The sequence below is a fragment of the Agelaius phoeniceus genome, chromosome 16, assembly GCF_051311805.1.
Source record: "Agelaius phoeniceus isolate bAgePho1 chromosome 16, bAgePho1.hap1, whole genome shotgun sequence".
Classification (NCBI taxonomy): Eukaryota; Metazoa; Chordata; class Aves; order Passeriformes; family Icteridae; genus Agelaius; species Agelaius phoeniceus.
The window spans coordinates 2,664,176-2,679,810 of NC_135280.1; the positions used below are offsets into that span (position 1 = coordinate 2,664,176).

Consider the following 15,635-nt stretch of genomic DNA (forward strand, 5'->3'; position numbering starts at 1 on the left):
TCCTTCCCCCTTGATCTGCCATTTCCAGCACAGGGGGTTCTGGGGGGCTGTGCCAGACACATCCCTGGTTTTAGCAGCTCTTCCCACAGCAGCCAGCACGGATTAAAGGTCTCTTCCTTCACTCAGCTGGTTCTGGCTGCCATAAAGTTGGAGTTTGATATTTTAGAGGCACCTGCTCTGTTCCCTGAAGGTGAGGAGCTGGAAGTTGATGTTCCAGCCCATCTCGTGGGGTCTGAGCCCACCTTTCTCCCTGGGGCAGGGGCCAGGACCAGTCCCAGGTGTTGCTGTGCTGCTCCCCAGGGCTGCAGGGGGGGAAGCACAGAGACACCATAATTTATGTTGTTTTATGGTATTTAACAACAAGGAATTACAGGACTCCCCTTGGTTATAAGTAAAAAAAAAAAAAGTGATTCCTCTCCAATTGCCCAATATTTCCAAGAATTGCACAGGGAGGGGGTGAAACCTTCAGGCTGAGCACAAAGTGGTGTCACAGCTCTCTCCCCTCTCCCTGGCTGCAGCTGGGACACATCCTGCACGGATGCAGGGGTGGATCTCTTGGCCAGGGCCAGAAGGTGAGTCCTGCTGCTTCCAAAGGACAGACCTGCCCTGTGGGACCCCCAGGAGCAGCTGGATGCAGCCCCAGCCCTGCAGAGACATCAAGGACCAAATGGGGTCCCTGGAAATGGGGTCATGGGGCCATTTTCATGCCTTCAGAATCCAGGATGGGGCATTCTGGGCCCTCTGGAGCTTGGCAGGGAGGTTGTTTGCAGCCTTGGGCATCGCTTCACGTGATGCCGTGTGCTGATGCCACAGATAACACTTCCTTTGAAGTTTGGGATATTTCTCCAGAGCAAACACCAGGAAAAGAGAAATTAGTTAAATCTCAACTCCAACCTGGCAGGGAGAGCTGGGTCACCCAGGTCACTGCTCTGTGCTGCCTCAGCCCCCCCCATCCCACCAGACAACCTCTGTGCCCACCCTCATGGAGGTTTTCTCTGCATGGTTGTTTCCATGGCTCCCACACACACATCTCCCTTCCATGGGAGCGCACCTGGCAATTCCTTGGGATGAGAGGATCATCCCTACCATAAACACCCCAGCAATGGGGATGCAGGACCAGCTCATCCACAGGATGCTTCATCCAGGAACATTTTGGAAGGTGCAGGCTGCATCCTGCAGTGCTTTCCCTGATGGTGGTGGTGACATCCAGGAGCAGGGACACAGGGACACATTCCCAAATCTCACAGGGACACATTCCCAGAGGCTCACAGGGACACATTCCCAAATCTCACAGGGACACATTCCCAAAGGCTCACAGGGACACATTCCCAAATCTCACAGGGACACATTCCCAGATCTCACAGGGACACATTCCCAAGGCCATTCTCTCCTTTGTGCCTGCCTGTTACCCCGTGTTTCCTCTGCCCAGGGAAGCTGCTCTGCCCTGCCCCAGGGCAGGGACAGCCATCAGCCCTTACGTGGCAAACACACTATACAGAATAAACACGGTGACAAACACACACAGAATAAACACGTGCTGCAATCAGGGCGGCACGTGTGGCGCTGGCAGCACCGAGAATTCTCCATTCCCACCCTGCTCCCGCTTGCTGAGTCTGCACCTTGGCTGCTTGGGAAGGTGGCAGGGAATGAGGGGCTCAGGGCTCTGCTGAGGGCTCCCAAACCCATCCCAGCACTGAGGCAGAGCCTTGGCTTTTTTGCCAGTGGTTGGGATTTGATGTAAAAGCAAAGATGATCTTTGAGGTTTGGGGGCAGTTTGGGCACTGCATTATTGGGGATCCCTTAATCCAGAGAAAGTGGATTAAGGGATCCCCAATAAAGGGGACACGGTAGAATTTATCTTTGCATCATTTATTCTTTGGGGAATAAACCAGCCTGTTCTAGCCCTGCTGTGTAGGGAAAACAATTTGGATTTTAATTGCTCGCAAAGCAATGGGTAGAACGCCCTGGTGGGAAACTGTTCCCATGTGGGAAACCCCAGTGCTGGAGCCCAAAGAAATGCCATGGGCAGGATGGGCACCCCAGGGCTGAGCTGCTGGGGCTCTGCTGGCAGCTCCATGCTCAGGGGTGTGGGATGCAGGTGTCACTGGTGTCCAGGGAGAGATTTGCAATCTCCCCCGGCGCTGGAGAGCAGCAGCAGCAGCAGCAGAGCCCCATGGGCACTGTCCCCTGCCCCAGGCTCCATCCAGCCCAGCCCAGCCCATTTCCACCCTCACTCCGGGGGCCCTTACGCACAGAGCTCCTGCCATGAGGCAGAGGACAAGTTACCAGGGCTGTTTTCTTTAATTTTCACTCTCAAAAGCCGCCCCAGACAGCCCGGTGAGCCGGATCCTCCTTGGATCCCGTTTCAAAGGAGAAGAATGGCAGGAATGTGCTGCTTTTTCCATGCTGCATTTTCGAGGGGAGGAGCTGTTTACGGAGCACAGTTCCTTTCCCAGCCAGGGCTGCAGGAGGGCTCAGAGCCCCCAGAGTCCTGGCAAGATGTCAGGGCCAGGCTCTGCCTCGAGGGAGCCTCGAGGGTCCTGGATTTGGCCGCGGGCTCAGCCTTTGTCCTGCTCAACTCCCCAAATCCCAGCCCCTCCATCCCTCAGGAGCTGATGTGGGGCCTGACAGGAAACATCTCCAGGCTCTGAGCCCCCAGCCCTGCTGCCCCTTCCTCAGCCAGCTCCTGCCCACCCAGCTCCTGCCTCCTCCTGGGCTCTCGTCCCGTCCTGCCAGCCCTGCCAACCATCTCCATTCCATGGGAACCTTCCTGAAACCCACAGCAAGGCCTCCACTGGGTCACCAAGCCCCCCTCTCCCCTGTGCCTTGTATCCCAAGCCCAGCTGGTGCCTGTCTCTGGTTACAGGTGACAATTTCTCCCTAATCCCAGAGGAGCTGAAGGAAACTCTGCTCTTTAGGAGGGAGCAGAAGGTGCTGGAGTTTGGGGACACGTCCAGGACATGGAGCCACCTTTGTTCATGCTGGCAGGACGTTGCATGACCTGTGGGCAAGAGGATGGGATGAAAGGAAGTGGAAACTGGGAGCAGGGGATTTCCAGGTGCTCCTGGCTCGGAGCTGCACCGTGCTGAGCACAGGGATGGTGTCTCAAGGGACCTCTTGCCACTCCTTGCCTGGGTAACTCCAGGAACTGGGGATTTGAGACATCCCAGGCTTTCAGATTCTCTGTTAATCAAATCCCAAGTGCTAAAAGGAATCAAGAGACATGAAAAGTGTTGCTGAAGAAGCAGGGGGTGGGGGAGGGAAGCAAATAAAGCCACCCCCCATTCCCCAGAGAAGGAGCAGCTTCTGCATCATATCTCATCTGGGAAAAATTATATTTTGGGAATTACGTGCTTCTTCTGAAAAGCCTTAAAGAGATTTAATAAAATGAGACAAGCTAATAATATAGGGGATGAATAGCAACCCTGGATTCTGCATCTTGATTTAATCAGATGCTTTTCCTCAGGGGGACAAGCAAGAACTATGGCTAAAGCCTCCCTTCCCTCCCCTCCCCAGCTGCTCCCCTCTTCCTCTGGCCATTCACTCCTTCTCCCACCCCAGAGGAGCAGCCAGAGCAGGATTTGGGGCCCCACAAGTCCCTGGTGTTCACCAGCAGCTGCTGGGAATGCACAGCCCACGCTGGTTCTTTGGGAGCAGGGTAAGGAGCTGGACTCCAGCTTGCTGCACAGCCCCAGGGAGAGGGGCCCTGTCCAAAGGAGAGTCCTGGGGGAGAAAAGCAGGAACTGGGGAGCCAGGAGAGCTGGGCTTGGCTCCATGTGCGTGGCTGCTCCAGAGGCTGGGAATGCCGTTTGCTGCTGCAGTGGGGATGAGCCCTTGGTGGGGTGTGAAGCGTCTGCTCAGCAGCTCAGGAGGGATGTGCCCCTCTCCGTGCCCATGCCAGGTGGGAAGGACACAAATGGCTCTCCCAGTCCTGTTGCACTGCTCAGGACCCAGGCCAGCCCGGCCCCGGGGGGATGATCCTTCCCAGCTCCTCAGCACACTCAGAAACCGAGCTCATGTTCTGATGTAATTGTCCTGTTCCGAGTATCCTGTGCTCGCCTGTGCCTGTGCCGGGCACCCCGGTGCCGCTCCTGCTTCCTGGAACATTTTGCTTCCCACATTTCTGCCGTGGTGCTGCTGCTGTGAGCTCTGTTTTGCTGCTGCACAGCTCGTCCAAGGCAGGCCCTGGGGAGCCTCGTGTTCTGTCGCCGGGATGTTTGTGTGACTTTCGTGGAATTTCCTTCCCTCAGCCACTTGCTCACGGACACAGGGTGGGTTTTGCTGGTTGGCAGGTGGCTGGTAAACCGAGGAGGGTGAAAATAGGGAGGGAAGTAGCAAGAGAACAAGGATTGATCTGTGCTGGAGGTGATTCTGTTAAAGGTGTCGCTGGGGTTCGTGCAGAGCATCCTGCCTGTGGCTCTGGCTGTGCTGAGCTGCTGCATGAAAGGGATTCTATCCTCCAAAACCAGGCAGGGAGCAAAGCATCCCACAAATAGCAGGGACGAACTCTGGCAGCCGTGGGGGAAATGCCCTTTTAGCTGCCTCTGCTTTAAGCCTTGGGCTATTTGCAGTCAGGTCAGAAATAGGTGGTGATTTGTAAAAGAGTCATAACTGTGGGAAGGCTTTGCCTTGCAGCGAGTGGATCCTTTATCATCAATCACTGGCAGCGGCTCCCAGCAAATGGGCTTTGCTCCTACAGGAGATGAGTTTGTGGATGAGCCTGGGAGGACTCAGCTAATGCTGTGTAATGCTCCCTGCTCGGGCTCTGCGTGACTCCATGGGGAGCTGGGCTCGGGGAGGGCACAGGCAGTGCCCACGGCCTCTTCTCTGAGAGCTCCCAGCACCAGCAGCTCCTCTCCACCCACCCCAGGCCCCTGGCACCCTGTCCTTGCTGTCAGGGGCTCCCTGGCTCTGGCCCCACTCCACCAAGCCCACAGGATCCCAGGGCACATCTGTCTCATGGCATGCTCTGACCAAAGAACTGTTCAGAAGGAGCAAATGGATTTTTTTTTTTTTCCTGTCAGCCAGGAGCAGGTTTCAAGCAGGCTATTTTTACCTGTTCCTGACTCTATTAATAGTTGTACGGCCAGCAATAAATGCTGATCGAGAGATTCGATTTGTCTGTCCTCCAGAGGTTGCCACTTCCTATTCCCCCTGTTGTTTTCCATCAACTGCTTCAATTAAATGATCTTTTTGTTATTTGGGGTGATACACTTGGGCTTTGTGTTCGGCTATTAAACTTCTTGGCTGTCTCACACACAGATGGATAAACACAGGAAACTGTCCCACTTTCTCCCCTCCAAGTGTCCTTGTGCCTCTGGGCAGGATGTTTCCCTGCAGGCAGGGACATCAGGGGCTGTCCAGGGCTGTTTGAGCTGCTGCTCCCTTCCAGACAGCCACAGACAACCACAATCCCTCTGTAAGCCTTCTGAGGGTGTTTAAATTAATATCCAAGGGTGACACCACGCTCAGGGGAGATGAGAAGCTCAGCACCATCCATTTCCCAAGTGGTGCTGATGAAAGGCACTGCTCTGCCCCAGTCTGTGTGTTCTGGCTGTCCCTGAGGTCCCTCTCTGTGTTAAAGGTGAGGCTTCTGCTGCTCTGAACCTTATCAAAGCATCACCTTTTACTAAGATTTTATATTTTTTTTGTAAGTTGGGTTTTTTGAATATATATTTTAAAATTATTATTTTATTTTTATCATAGAACAGGCTGGGTTGGAAGGGACCTTAGAGCTCATCTTGTACCACCCCCTGCCATGGGCAAGGGCACCTTCTGCTAAGCAAGATTGCTCCAAGTCCTGTCCTACCTGGCCTTGGGCACTTCCAGCAATGGGTGCAGCCACTCTTGGCAACCTATTCCAGTGCCTCACCACCCTCAGAGGGAATGATATCTTCCCAATATCCCATTTAATTCTGCCATCTGTCAGCATGAAGCCATTCCCCCTTGTCCTTGTCCTGTCCCTCCATCCCTTGTCCAAAGTCCCTCTCCGTCTCTCTGGGAGCACCTTTAGGCACTGGAAGGGATTTTAAGGTTCCCTGGAACCTTCTATTCCCCAGGCTGACCATTCCCAGTTCCCCCAGTACAGCACTGCTCCCATTCCCATTCCCATTCCCATTCCTATTCCCATTCCCATTCCCATTCCCATTCCCATTCCCATTCCCATTCCCGTTCCCATTTCCCATTCCCATTCCCATTCCCGTTCCCATTTCCCATTTCCATTTCCCATTCCCATTTCCATTCCCGTTCCCATTCCCATCCCCATTCCCGTTCCCATCCCCGTTCCCGTTCCCGGCCCTGCCCGCGCTGCCGCCGGCCGGACTCTCGCCTGTCCCCTAGCGGGCAGAACCGGCGCTGCAGCGGCACCGCTCGGCGCCCGGCGCCGGGACCAGGACCGGGATCGGGACCAGGATTGGGACCGGGATCGGGACAGGAACCGGGACCTGAATGAGGGTCGAGGCCGGGGTCAAGGGAAGCCGCCGTCCTCAGAGCCTCCGCCAAGGTGTCACCGCGCAACCCCAGCCCGCGCCGCAGCCCCCGCTGGGACCGAGACTTGACCGAGACTTCTCTCTGCTCCCAGCCCCGGGCGTCGGAGCTCGCACCGAAAGGGGTCTTTTCTCCCGTTTTTCGGGCATTTGCACCGGGCAAATGTAAACCGGAGCAAAATCACGGCAGGGAGTGGCGTGGGACCCTCTGCACCCCCCGCCCCCGGTTCCTGAAGTTCGGGGTCACCCCACTCCCCGGGCCCCGGGAACCGCGGGCCGGCTGCGGGGAGACCGCACCGGGCTGAGAACGGGACGGGTACAAAGCACAGGGACCCCGTACTGAGATTCTAAGAGATCTTTTTGCAAACGGGACTGTGAAAGGGATCGGGAGTGCGAGCGGGAGTTCGAAGAACCAGAGTTCCAACCGCGCTTCGAACGGGACCGGGCTGTAAATCCGCGGGAGCACAAACCGGGATGGGGACGGGATCTGTCAGTGCACCCCCGGGAGTGGGAACCGGGATAGGAACGGGACCGGGCTGTAAATCCCCGAGAGCGCAAACCGCGATGGGGACGGGATCTGTCAGTGCACTCCGGGAGTGCGAACCGGGATGGGAACGGAACCGGGCTGTAAATCTCCGGGAGCGCAAACCGGGATGGGGACGGGATCTGTCAGTGCACCCCCGGGAGTGCGAACCGGGATGGGAACGGGACCGGACTGCGCAGCAGCGGGAGCGCGAACGGGGCTGCGGACGGGACGGGGCTGCCAAGCACCCGGAGCCCCAGCCGGGCTGTGAACGGGACCAGGCAAGCGAGCCCCGGCAGCGCGAACGGGGCTGCGAACGGGAGCGGAGCGCGCAGCCCGGAGCCCGGCGGGGGGCGCGGGCCGGGCCGGGCGCGGAGCCGGGCGCTGACTCAGCCGCCGCCGCCCCGGGCCGTGACGCGCCGAGGGGCGGTCGCTGCCGGCTCCATATAACGCGGCGGCCGCCGTGCCGAGCTCACACCGACCCTTCCTGAGAGGGAAGAGGGGCTGAGCAGCCGGGCAGGCAGCGCCTTCCTCCTTCTCCTCTTCTCCTTCTCGGCGCAAGCTGCGCTTTTGCCGGCGTCAATGAAACTGGCAGCGATGATCAAGAAGATGTGTCCCAGCGAGGCCGAGCTGAGCATCCCCGCCAAGAACTGCTACCGCATGGTCATCCTGGGCTCCTCCAAGGTGGGCAAGACGGCCATCGTCTCACGCTTCCTCACCGGCCGCTTCGAGGAGCAGTACACGCCCACCATCGAGGACTTCCACCGCAAGTTCTACAGCATCCGTGGTGAGGTGTACCAGCTCGACATCCTGGACACCTCGGGCAACCACCCCTTCCCAGCCATGCGTCGCCTCTCCATCCTCACAGGTACTTGTCAGGAGGTCCCTGTGCCAGATTTCTGCTCAGTTTGGGGATGGTTTTGCAGTCCTGGGAGGAGGGAGGTGCAATTTTGAGTGTTCAAGTGGTTGGGCAGCTCGTCTTGGTGCTGCCTGGTCCTTCTCTCTCCAAGCCTGTATTTGGCTCAGGAGTGGGTCTCTCTTCATCCCCATCCCTGCAACCATCTCACCTTCCCTCTTTGTCCTCAGGAGACGTTTTCATCCTTGTGTTCAGCCTGGACAACCGAGACTCCTTTGAGGAGGTGCAGCGCCTGAAGCAGCAAATCCTGGAGACCAAGTCGTGCCTGAAGAACAAAACCAAGGAGAACATCGAGGTGCCCCTGGTCATCTGCGGCAACAAGGGCGACCGGGACTTTTACCGGGAGGTGCAGCCCCGGGAGATCGAGCAGCTGGTGGGAGGGGACCCCAAAAAATGTGCCTACTTCGAGATCTCGGCCAAGAGGAACAGCAGCCTGGACCAGATGTTCCAGGCGCTCTTCGCCATGGCCAAGCTGCCCAGCGAGATGAGCCCCGACCTGCACCGCAAGGTCTCGGTCCAGTACTGCGACATCCTGCACAAGAAGGCGCTGAAAGGCAAAAAGCTGCTGAAGGAGGGCGGCCGGGGCGGCACGGAGGAGGCGTACGGCATCGTGGCCCCCTTCGCCCGGCGGCCCAGCGTGCACAGCGACCTCATGTACATCCGGGAGAAAGCCATCGGCGGCGGGCACGGCAAGGAGAAGGATCGCTGCGTGATCAGCTAGGAGCCCCCGCTCGCCGCGGGGAAGAAGGAAGGAAGGAAAGGAGGAAAGGAGGGGGGAAAGATGCTCGTTTCCGAATTGACTTTGGGCAGGTGCCCGGCCGGGCAGAGCGGGCGTCGCCTCTCCCCCAGCCTCCCTCCTCCCTCTTTCACCATCTCCCTCCCCGGAGATTTTGGGAGCGAGGGATGCGAAGGGGGAGGCTTTGGAGGGCAGGAGGGGATGTCACTGGGAACAGCCTCCTCCTCTGGGCAAAGAGACAGGGAAAGGGTGAGCTGCTGGGCAGCCAGGTGGGAGGGTGAGTGTGGAGGGCACAGACCTTGGTGTTTCTTTCCCTCCCAAACCACCCAGCCTCAGGCACTGCCTTCACGAGGGAGGGCAGGGGCCTGGTCAGCGTCTGCCTGGGGCTTTGGGGTTGGTTCTTGATTTTTTTTTTTTTTTTCCAACTTGAGAAGCTGTGCACGGACTCTGGCTCTGTGTTGTGTGTTCATCTGTGTCTGCAAAACACATGCAGAAGACACTCCTTAGCTGTTGCAAAGACATTGCAGAGTTACAGCCCCGATGGACCAAAAAACTGACTCTTGTTTACATTTGTCTTGTTTGATTTGCAAGATTTGGGGGGGGGGGGTGTAGGAAGGGTTTTACAAAATAAAATAATAGGCACTTTATGTAGGTATTGTTTGTCATTGACATGAACAAAAAAAAAATCTTCAAGTGTTTCTACCGTGGGTGAAACTTGATGTTTTATTTTTTCTACAAATTAATAAAATCTTTTTAAAAATTACCCCTGTGGGTTTGCCTTTGCTTCCTTGCCCTATCCCATAGCAAAGCCTGATCAAGAGAAGGCCTGAGCTCCGAGGTGACAAAAGCAGCCTGTCACTCCAGCCCTGCATTGCCCCATTTTCCCCGACTCCCAGAGCAAAGGTTCCCGCCTCTGCAAGCCTCTGGGTTTTGCCACACAGGGTAAGGAGGGGCCGGGCAGGAGCTGCTCGCTGCAAGGGGTCACTGAGCCAGCACTCTTTCCTCACTGCACTACGCTGAGAGTGACGGTGCTGGCAGCCCCATGACACGGCGGGCAGGGCATGTCACTGCCTGCAGTCACCCAGCAGACTGACATCACTCCCTTCCAAAGAGCTGATTGTGTTTCATGCTCTTTGCCGATTAACTAAGCGCACTTTAATGATGTCAACACAGACTGATTCATTGGCACCCCAGCTGGGATATTGTTTTTACTCTGCAATATGAGTAAAGGAAGTACTTTGCTCGAAAGGTCACCTTTACATCTGATGGTTTTTAATCTCTTCCCAATAACAAGTTGCAGTAATCATTGCTAGAAGTGAAACGGGAGCGCTCTTCAAAGAAAGCTCATTTTCAACCTCCGCTTCCCCCTCATGCAGCAGCACAAATTTGTGTTTAGTACATATTAATGGCTAAAAAAAAATCATACTGAAGCCACAAAACAACGGTGGGGGAGTGAGGCTGCAAAGCAAACCTTCTCAGTTTCACTTGAAACTTGGATTCAAGTTTACAGAGTTAACTTGCTCCTGAGCTAAGTGCCAGACATTTCTTTGGCAACAAGTTGTTTCTTCCAGCTCTGCCTATGCCTGATTTCACAGGAACAGCAACTGGCAAAAGAATGGAAAACATCGTCCAGGCATGAGACACAGGAATTTATTGAGCTGAGACAGGCAATGGCTGGTGGAAAGGCAATTTCGGTAATAAAAAAATGTGTACATTGTGCTTTGTTTATCTCGGTGTTCTGCTTTACTCAGAGTTTACACACTGGCACCTTCCCAAAGAAAGTACTAGTACAGTTTCTCAGTGGGGACAGAGTAAATCTCTGAGCTACAGGTGAGTTGCAAACATCCCACTGAGCAGAATGACCTGTTCCAGCTGCTCAAATGTTTGTGGTTGTGGGAAGCCCCTGGATGTGGAACTTACCTGTCCTATTGAGCCTGACTTTATATGGAATAACTAAAAGCTTTTATCATTTATGCCCTTTGTTTTGATTCTTGCCCTTCCTCTGTTTTAAGAGGGAAAGATTTTGGAGCTGGGCTCAGGATCCCATGTGCTGCCAACATCCTGCCCCTGCTCCACCCACATCCACTCAGTGAACACACAAGAGGGGCAGTTTGGAACTTACAAATCTTTATTTGACTCGTCTCAGACACAACCACCAATTGTTTAAAAAGAGAAATACAGAAGTAACTGAAGTAATCATTCCTCTTCCAACACACAGGGAATGGAAAGTGTACAGAGACTCTTTCCAGGAGCAGGGCCAACCAGTTCATGCTTCCTTCTTATGTTCCCTTTTGATGTTTGGCCATTTTTAAGTAAAAAAAAAAAAATTGCAGAAATGCCCCCTTTTTCACCAGCAGGTACTTTGACCCTTAGTGAGGAGAAAGCAAAATGTCTCCTGCTTGTTTGAATGTAAAAAAGAAGAACCTCACCCTGAGAGAAAACAGGAGATGGGATATATAAGTGCACAGTCCTGCAGCTGATCAAGGGAACGTGCTGCTGCTACCCTCTCAGGAGAGCACACAGTGTCCTGGCCCAGTGTCACACACCCATGGTGCACACAGGCACAGCGCCCTGCAACCACAAAACCTAAAGAAAGAAATGTCAACTTCTGCCACCCTGTTCAGCCTGGACAGGAGGGATCTCAGACCCAGAGAGTGGAGCTGTGTCTTTCCTACTCCTTGGGGATTTCAAACATGCAAAGGCTCTTGTACTTCTGCAGCAGCTCGTTCTTGGTGCGGACCTGCTCCCGCAGGTTCTGCAGCTGCTGCTGCTGCTGCTCTGGGCTCACCCCGATGCCAGGCATGGAGCTGATCAGCTTCCTCATCTCCTGGAACTTGTTCTTGAGCTCATTCAGTACCTGGTGAACATCCTGGCTGTCCTTGTCCATGCTGTAGAGGAGAGAAAATCAAGACACTGAGAATTCTCCTATTGAAAACGCTGTAATTTCCAATGCAACCAAGGTTTAAACTGGAATTCACTGGGAAAATTGCTCTTGGTATCTAGGTACACACTCCTGATTCACCTATCCCAATAAAATGACACATATGGATATAGACTGGGTAGCTATGGGGCAACCTGGTATCCTGCAAATTTCCAGCACACAATCCAGTCACCTCAGGATGCATTAATCAGGTTAGGAGCTGCTCTGCAGCTTTCAAACATCACCCTGGAGCAAGCTAAATTCTCCCTCTGAACTCCTGTACCTCTCTTTGGGGAAGGTAAGATTGCATATGTGTTGTGTGTAGTCACCTGGAAAAAAAGATCTCAGTCTCACCCGTGACCTGTTGCTGCTATAATACAAAAAAAATCAATGCAGCCAAACAGCTCGACAGCAGAAAACAGAAACTGTTCCCCAAAGTGTCAGAGAGTGTCCAAAGGCAGAGAAAATGGTACTTGGGAGCTTTAAAATGAGTCTCTGGGGATTATTACTTAATAAAAGAGAAGCAGCGGGGGTTTTTTTGGGTTGGTTTGGGGTGTTTTTTTAAGAGCAGCAGAATTGGCTCTGCAGCCAGCTCTGTGCTTTTCAAGGCTCAGTGTTGTCTGAGGCAGTGTCTGCCCTTGAACCCTCATTAGTATCTGACTCAGCTTTGTTAGCACCAGCAAGAAGTTTTACTGATTCCAGGCAAAAGCAAGTCCCCGCTTCCAGGCTGCCTGTTAACAGGGAGAGCAGGATTCTAATGGTCTTTGAAAAACTGGGAGCCTGTTCAATAGCCAGACCTAAAAATAAATCTGCTTGGCATGACCAGGGCAGAGAGGTGCTCGATTATAACTTTGGGGAATCGTGACATGGCTGAGAGCAAAACTTTTAAGCAGATGGCAGCCGCTTGTTTCAAAAGCCTGTTGGAACAAAATATTCATTATTCCCTTCTAAATAAAACTGCAGCTGGTACTATAATGTCTCCCCATTATGCAGGCACTCAGGGCCAGGTTGGCAGTGGAAAAATACAGAAACAGACACACAACCAACCCCATGGCACATCTGGGGAAGGATGGGGTGACACTGCCTTTCATCCACCACAGCTGCAGGCTGGCTTTGACAGGGGCGTCCTCCCCACATCCCATCTCCTTCCCCACTCAAAGAGAACTGACAGCTGCCTGTTGCCTGGTTGATGCAAAGGGTAAATATTTCAGGGTTGGTGGGGTTTTTTCTTCCTGATGGATAGTTTTCAAGCCACCAAAGCAATTCATGGAGAGGTAGGAGTGAGAAGGTGTGGGAAGAGCCTGCAGCTGCCTGCACTAACACAGGATTCAACACAGCATCCAACCTCAGCCTGCGCTGATACAGTGGGCACAAAACCTGCCCTAAGGCACAGTGCCCTTCACCACACCAGCACAACCCACCATTGGTAGAGCCACACAGAGGGACCTCAGCAGTGATGCCATTGACTGTGCAAGGCTGAAAACACCAGCAGACTCTGTTTAGAAAAACTTTCTCCAGACCCAAACAACAGGAAACAGCACCCATCCTTGAATGTCAGCAAATGTAGGCGATACATCCTCGCTCCGGAGCACAGAGTCACCTTGGAGATGTGTCCTCACAGCTGAGTCAGTGTCAGAACAGCAGGGCTGGGCTCTGCTACTCGAGGCAGAGGTAGAGGACAGCCCGTTTGCCATCTGTCAGGGACAGGAGGCACAGCATCCCACCGCTGGCCACCCTGGTGTCACTTTTCTGCCACAGTCGCCCAGGAAATGCCACACACCAAGCCAAGGGAGGCAGCTGGGCAGCAGGAGTGGGTGGCTCGGTGGGACAGGGCACAAGATATCCCTGGGACTGTCATCTCTGAGTCACTACAGCCTGATCAGTGACACATCACAGCCTGGGAGGTCTCAGCCCGTGGCTATGGCCCACTCTGGTGATGTACAGGCACACACCTGGCAGGGGATTTAGCCTCACTCTGTGGTCTGCACAGATCAGAGAGAATCAAGGTCGGGGAGAACCAGATGGCCTACAGCTAGCACAGTGGAGAAACTGAGCAAAATTACAGTGTTTGTGTTCTTATGCCCATTCTGGACTGGTGTGTCCAAGGTATTCATTGCATGGACAATGGACTGGGCTGCTTGGGCTGCAGAGCCATTAAGGATCAACATCCCTCACCTTTCAGACATGTTTGCTCCAAGTGAAGCATCAGCAGGACACAAATCAGCTCCTCAATGAGTGCACAGGGAGAGGGCAGAAGAAAGCAATTCATGCTTCCTATGCCCACTGCCTCACCCTGCCCAGGTGAGAGCACAGAGCCTGCCTGGATGGATTTCCATGGCTGAGACATCCCCTTTCTGGGAATTCAGATAAGCCTCTCTGGAGGGGTTATCCTGGCCCAGAAATACATCAGTTCTCAGCACTCTTGTACCAGCACCTTTCACCTGTACAGTGCTTAGCTTGAGCTGGGAAGAGAACAGTGTATGTCCCACCGAGGAAGCCATCCCCCTTTTTACAACTTCCCAGAAATGGGCTGCATTCCTGACACACTGCCTGTACTTCCTGAGGCTGTTATCAGCCAAAGAGTAGAGTTCTCTGGAGCAATAACCCAGCAGACACACAGTGCTCCTGCTCTGGGGTTAGTGGTGGGGCAGTGTACCTGGGCCATGGGAGCACCTGCACTGCTCAGGTGACCCTGACACCACCCAGGTAGGACTCAGAGTGCAGATGTGCTTGGGGCTGTGCCAGCTCCCTCCAACACTCTTCCCAGGAACTCCAGCTGAGATAAAAAGGGCAAAGGAGATGCTGGGAAGATGGAGAGCATCACTAGAAGGGTGACACCATTGCCCTGCTACCTCTTCAGGGCATCCTGGGCAAGTGAGGGCTGGGAGAGCATCACTTGAGCTCTCCCAACAGCTGAGCTCCCTGTTCAAGGCACTGTGAGGATGCTAAGGATGAAAAAAACAACTTAGAGGAAACCCCGTAACTCTGCTCCCTGTCCAGAGCGATGCTGGGAGCCGGGTAGCATCACTAGAGGGGGCATCCCATTGCCTCACTCCCTATCCAGGGTATCCCCGCGGATGCTGTGACTGGAAGAACATCACCGGCGAGGGCCCCCCTTAGCCCCGCTCCTCACGCAGGCGCCCGAGAGCTCCGGTGTGAGGCAGCACCGTCCGAGCGGTGCGGCTGCGGCAGGGCCGCGGCTCCCGGCGGGGCGGGGGGCGGCGGTGGCCGTGCCCGCCGTTACCATTTGATGATGTCGTGGACGAGCGGCAGGAAGGAGAACTCCTCCTGCGCGGGCGGCAGCGGCGGCGGCTTCTGCTCGGCGGGCGGCTCCGGCGGCGGCGGCTCCTCAGCGGCGCGGCCCGCGGGCCCGGACGCCATGGCGGGCCCGGCAGTGACGGAGCAGGGCGGGCTCGGCCTGGCTCCGCCTCACGGCCCGCACGGAGCCGCCGCCGCGGCCCTCGCGGAGCCTGGAGCGGGGTAGCGGTCAGGGCTGGGACGTGGGGCTGTGCTCTGCACCCGCACTGTGCTCCTGCTGAGACTCCAGAGATCTCCCTCGAACTTCCAGTGATGCCCCCGAAACCCCCAGTGATCCCCCCCTAAACCACCAGTGATCCCCCCTAAATGCCTCCACTGTGATCCCACCTGTGCAGCAGTGATCCCTCTTCACCCCGCCAGTGATTCCCCAGAGACCCTCAGTGATCCCCCTGAGATCCCTCAGTAATCCCTCCTGAAACCTCCAGTGATCCCCCAGAGACCCTCACTGATCCCCCTGAAACATCCAGTGATCCCCCCCCAAAACCCCCACTGATACCCTCTAAGTGCCTTCACAGTGATCCCACCTGTGCCCCAGTGATCCCCCTGAGATCCCTCAGTGATTCCTCCTGAAACCTTCAGTAATCCCCCTGAGATCCCTCAGTGATCATCCCTGTGCACCCCTATTGCTTCCCCCTACACCCCCCAGTGATGCCCCTACACCCCTCAGTGATCCCCCCTACATTCCCCAGTGATCCCCCTGACACCCCCACAATGATCCCACCTCCCACCCGAGCCCC

At 55.1% G+C, this 15,635-nt stretch overlaps 2 protein-coding genes across 3 annotated transcripts; one reads left to right on the forward strand and one right to left on the reverse strand.

The window, feature by feature from the left end:
* The first annotated feature begins 7,461 nt into the window (after positions 1-7,461).
* RASD1 (ras related dexamethasone induced 1) lies at positions 7,462-9,423 on the forward strand. Of its 2 annotated transcripts, none has more exons than XM_077186908.1 (2): positions 7,462-7,876; positions 8,166-9,423. In XM_077186908.1, the coding sequence occupies exons 1-2, from the start codon at positions 7,591-7,593 to the stop codon at positions 8,939-8,941; spliced, it is 1,062 nt and encodes a 353-aa protein (XP_077043023.1). In that variant the 5' UTR covers positions 7,462-7,590; the 3' UTR covers positions 8,942-9,423. The 2 variants fall into 2 exon arrangements, with proteins under 2 accessions (XP_077043023.1, XP_054499665.1); XM_054643690.2 differs by having other exon boundaries at positions 7,466-7,876; positions 8,095-8,778.
* A 1,343-nt stretch (positions 9,424-10,766) lies between these two features.
* Positions 10,767-14,987, reverse strand: MED9 (mediator complex subunit 9). The gene is made up of 2 exons (XM_054643505.2): positions 14,825-14,987; positions 10,767-11,548 (listed from the first exon to the last, which is right to left on the reverse strand). The coding sequence occupies exons 1-2, from the start codon at positions 14,959-14,961 to the stop codon at positions 11,332-11,334; spliced, it is 354 nt and encodes a 117-aa protein (XP_054499480.2). The 5' UTR covers positions 14,962-14,987; the 3' UTR covers positions 10,767-11,331.
* Between the last annotated feature and the right edge of the window lie 648 nt (positions 14,988-15,635).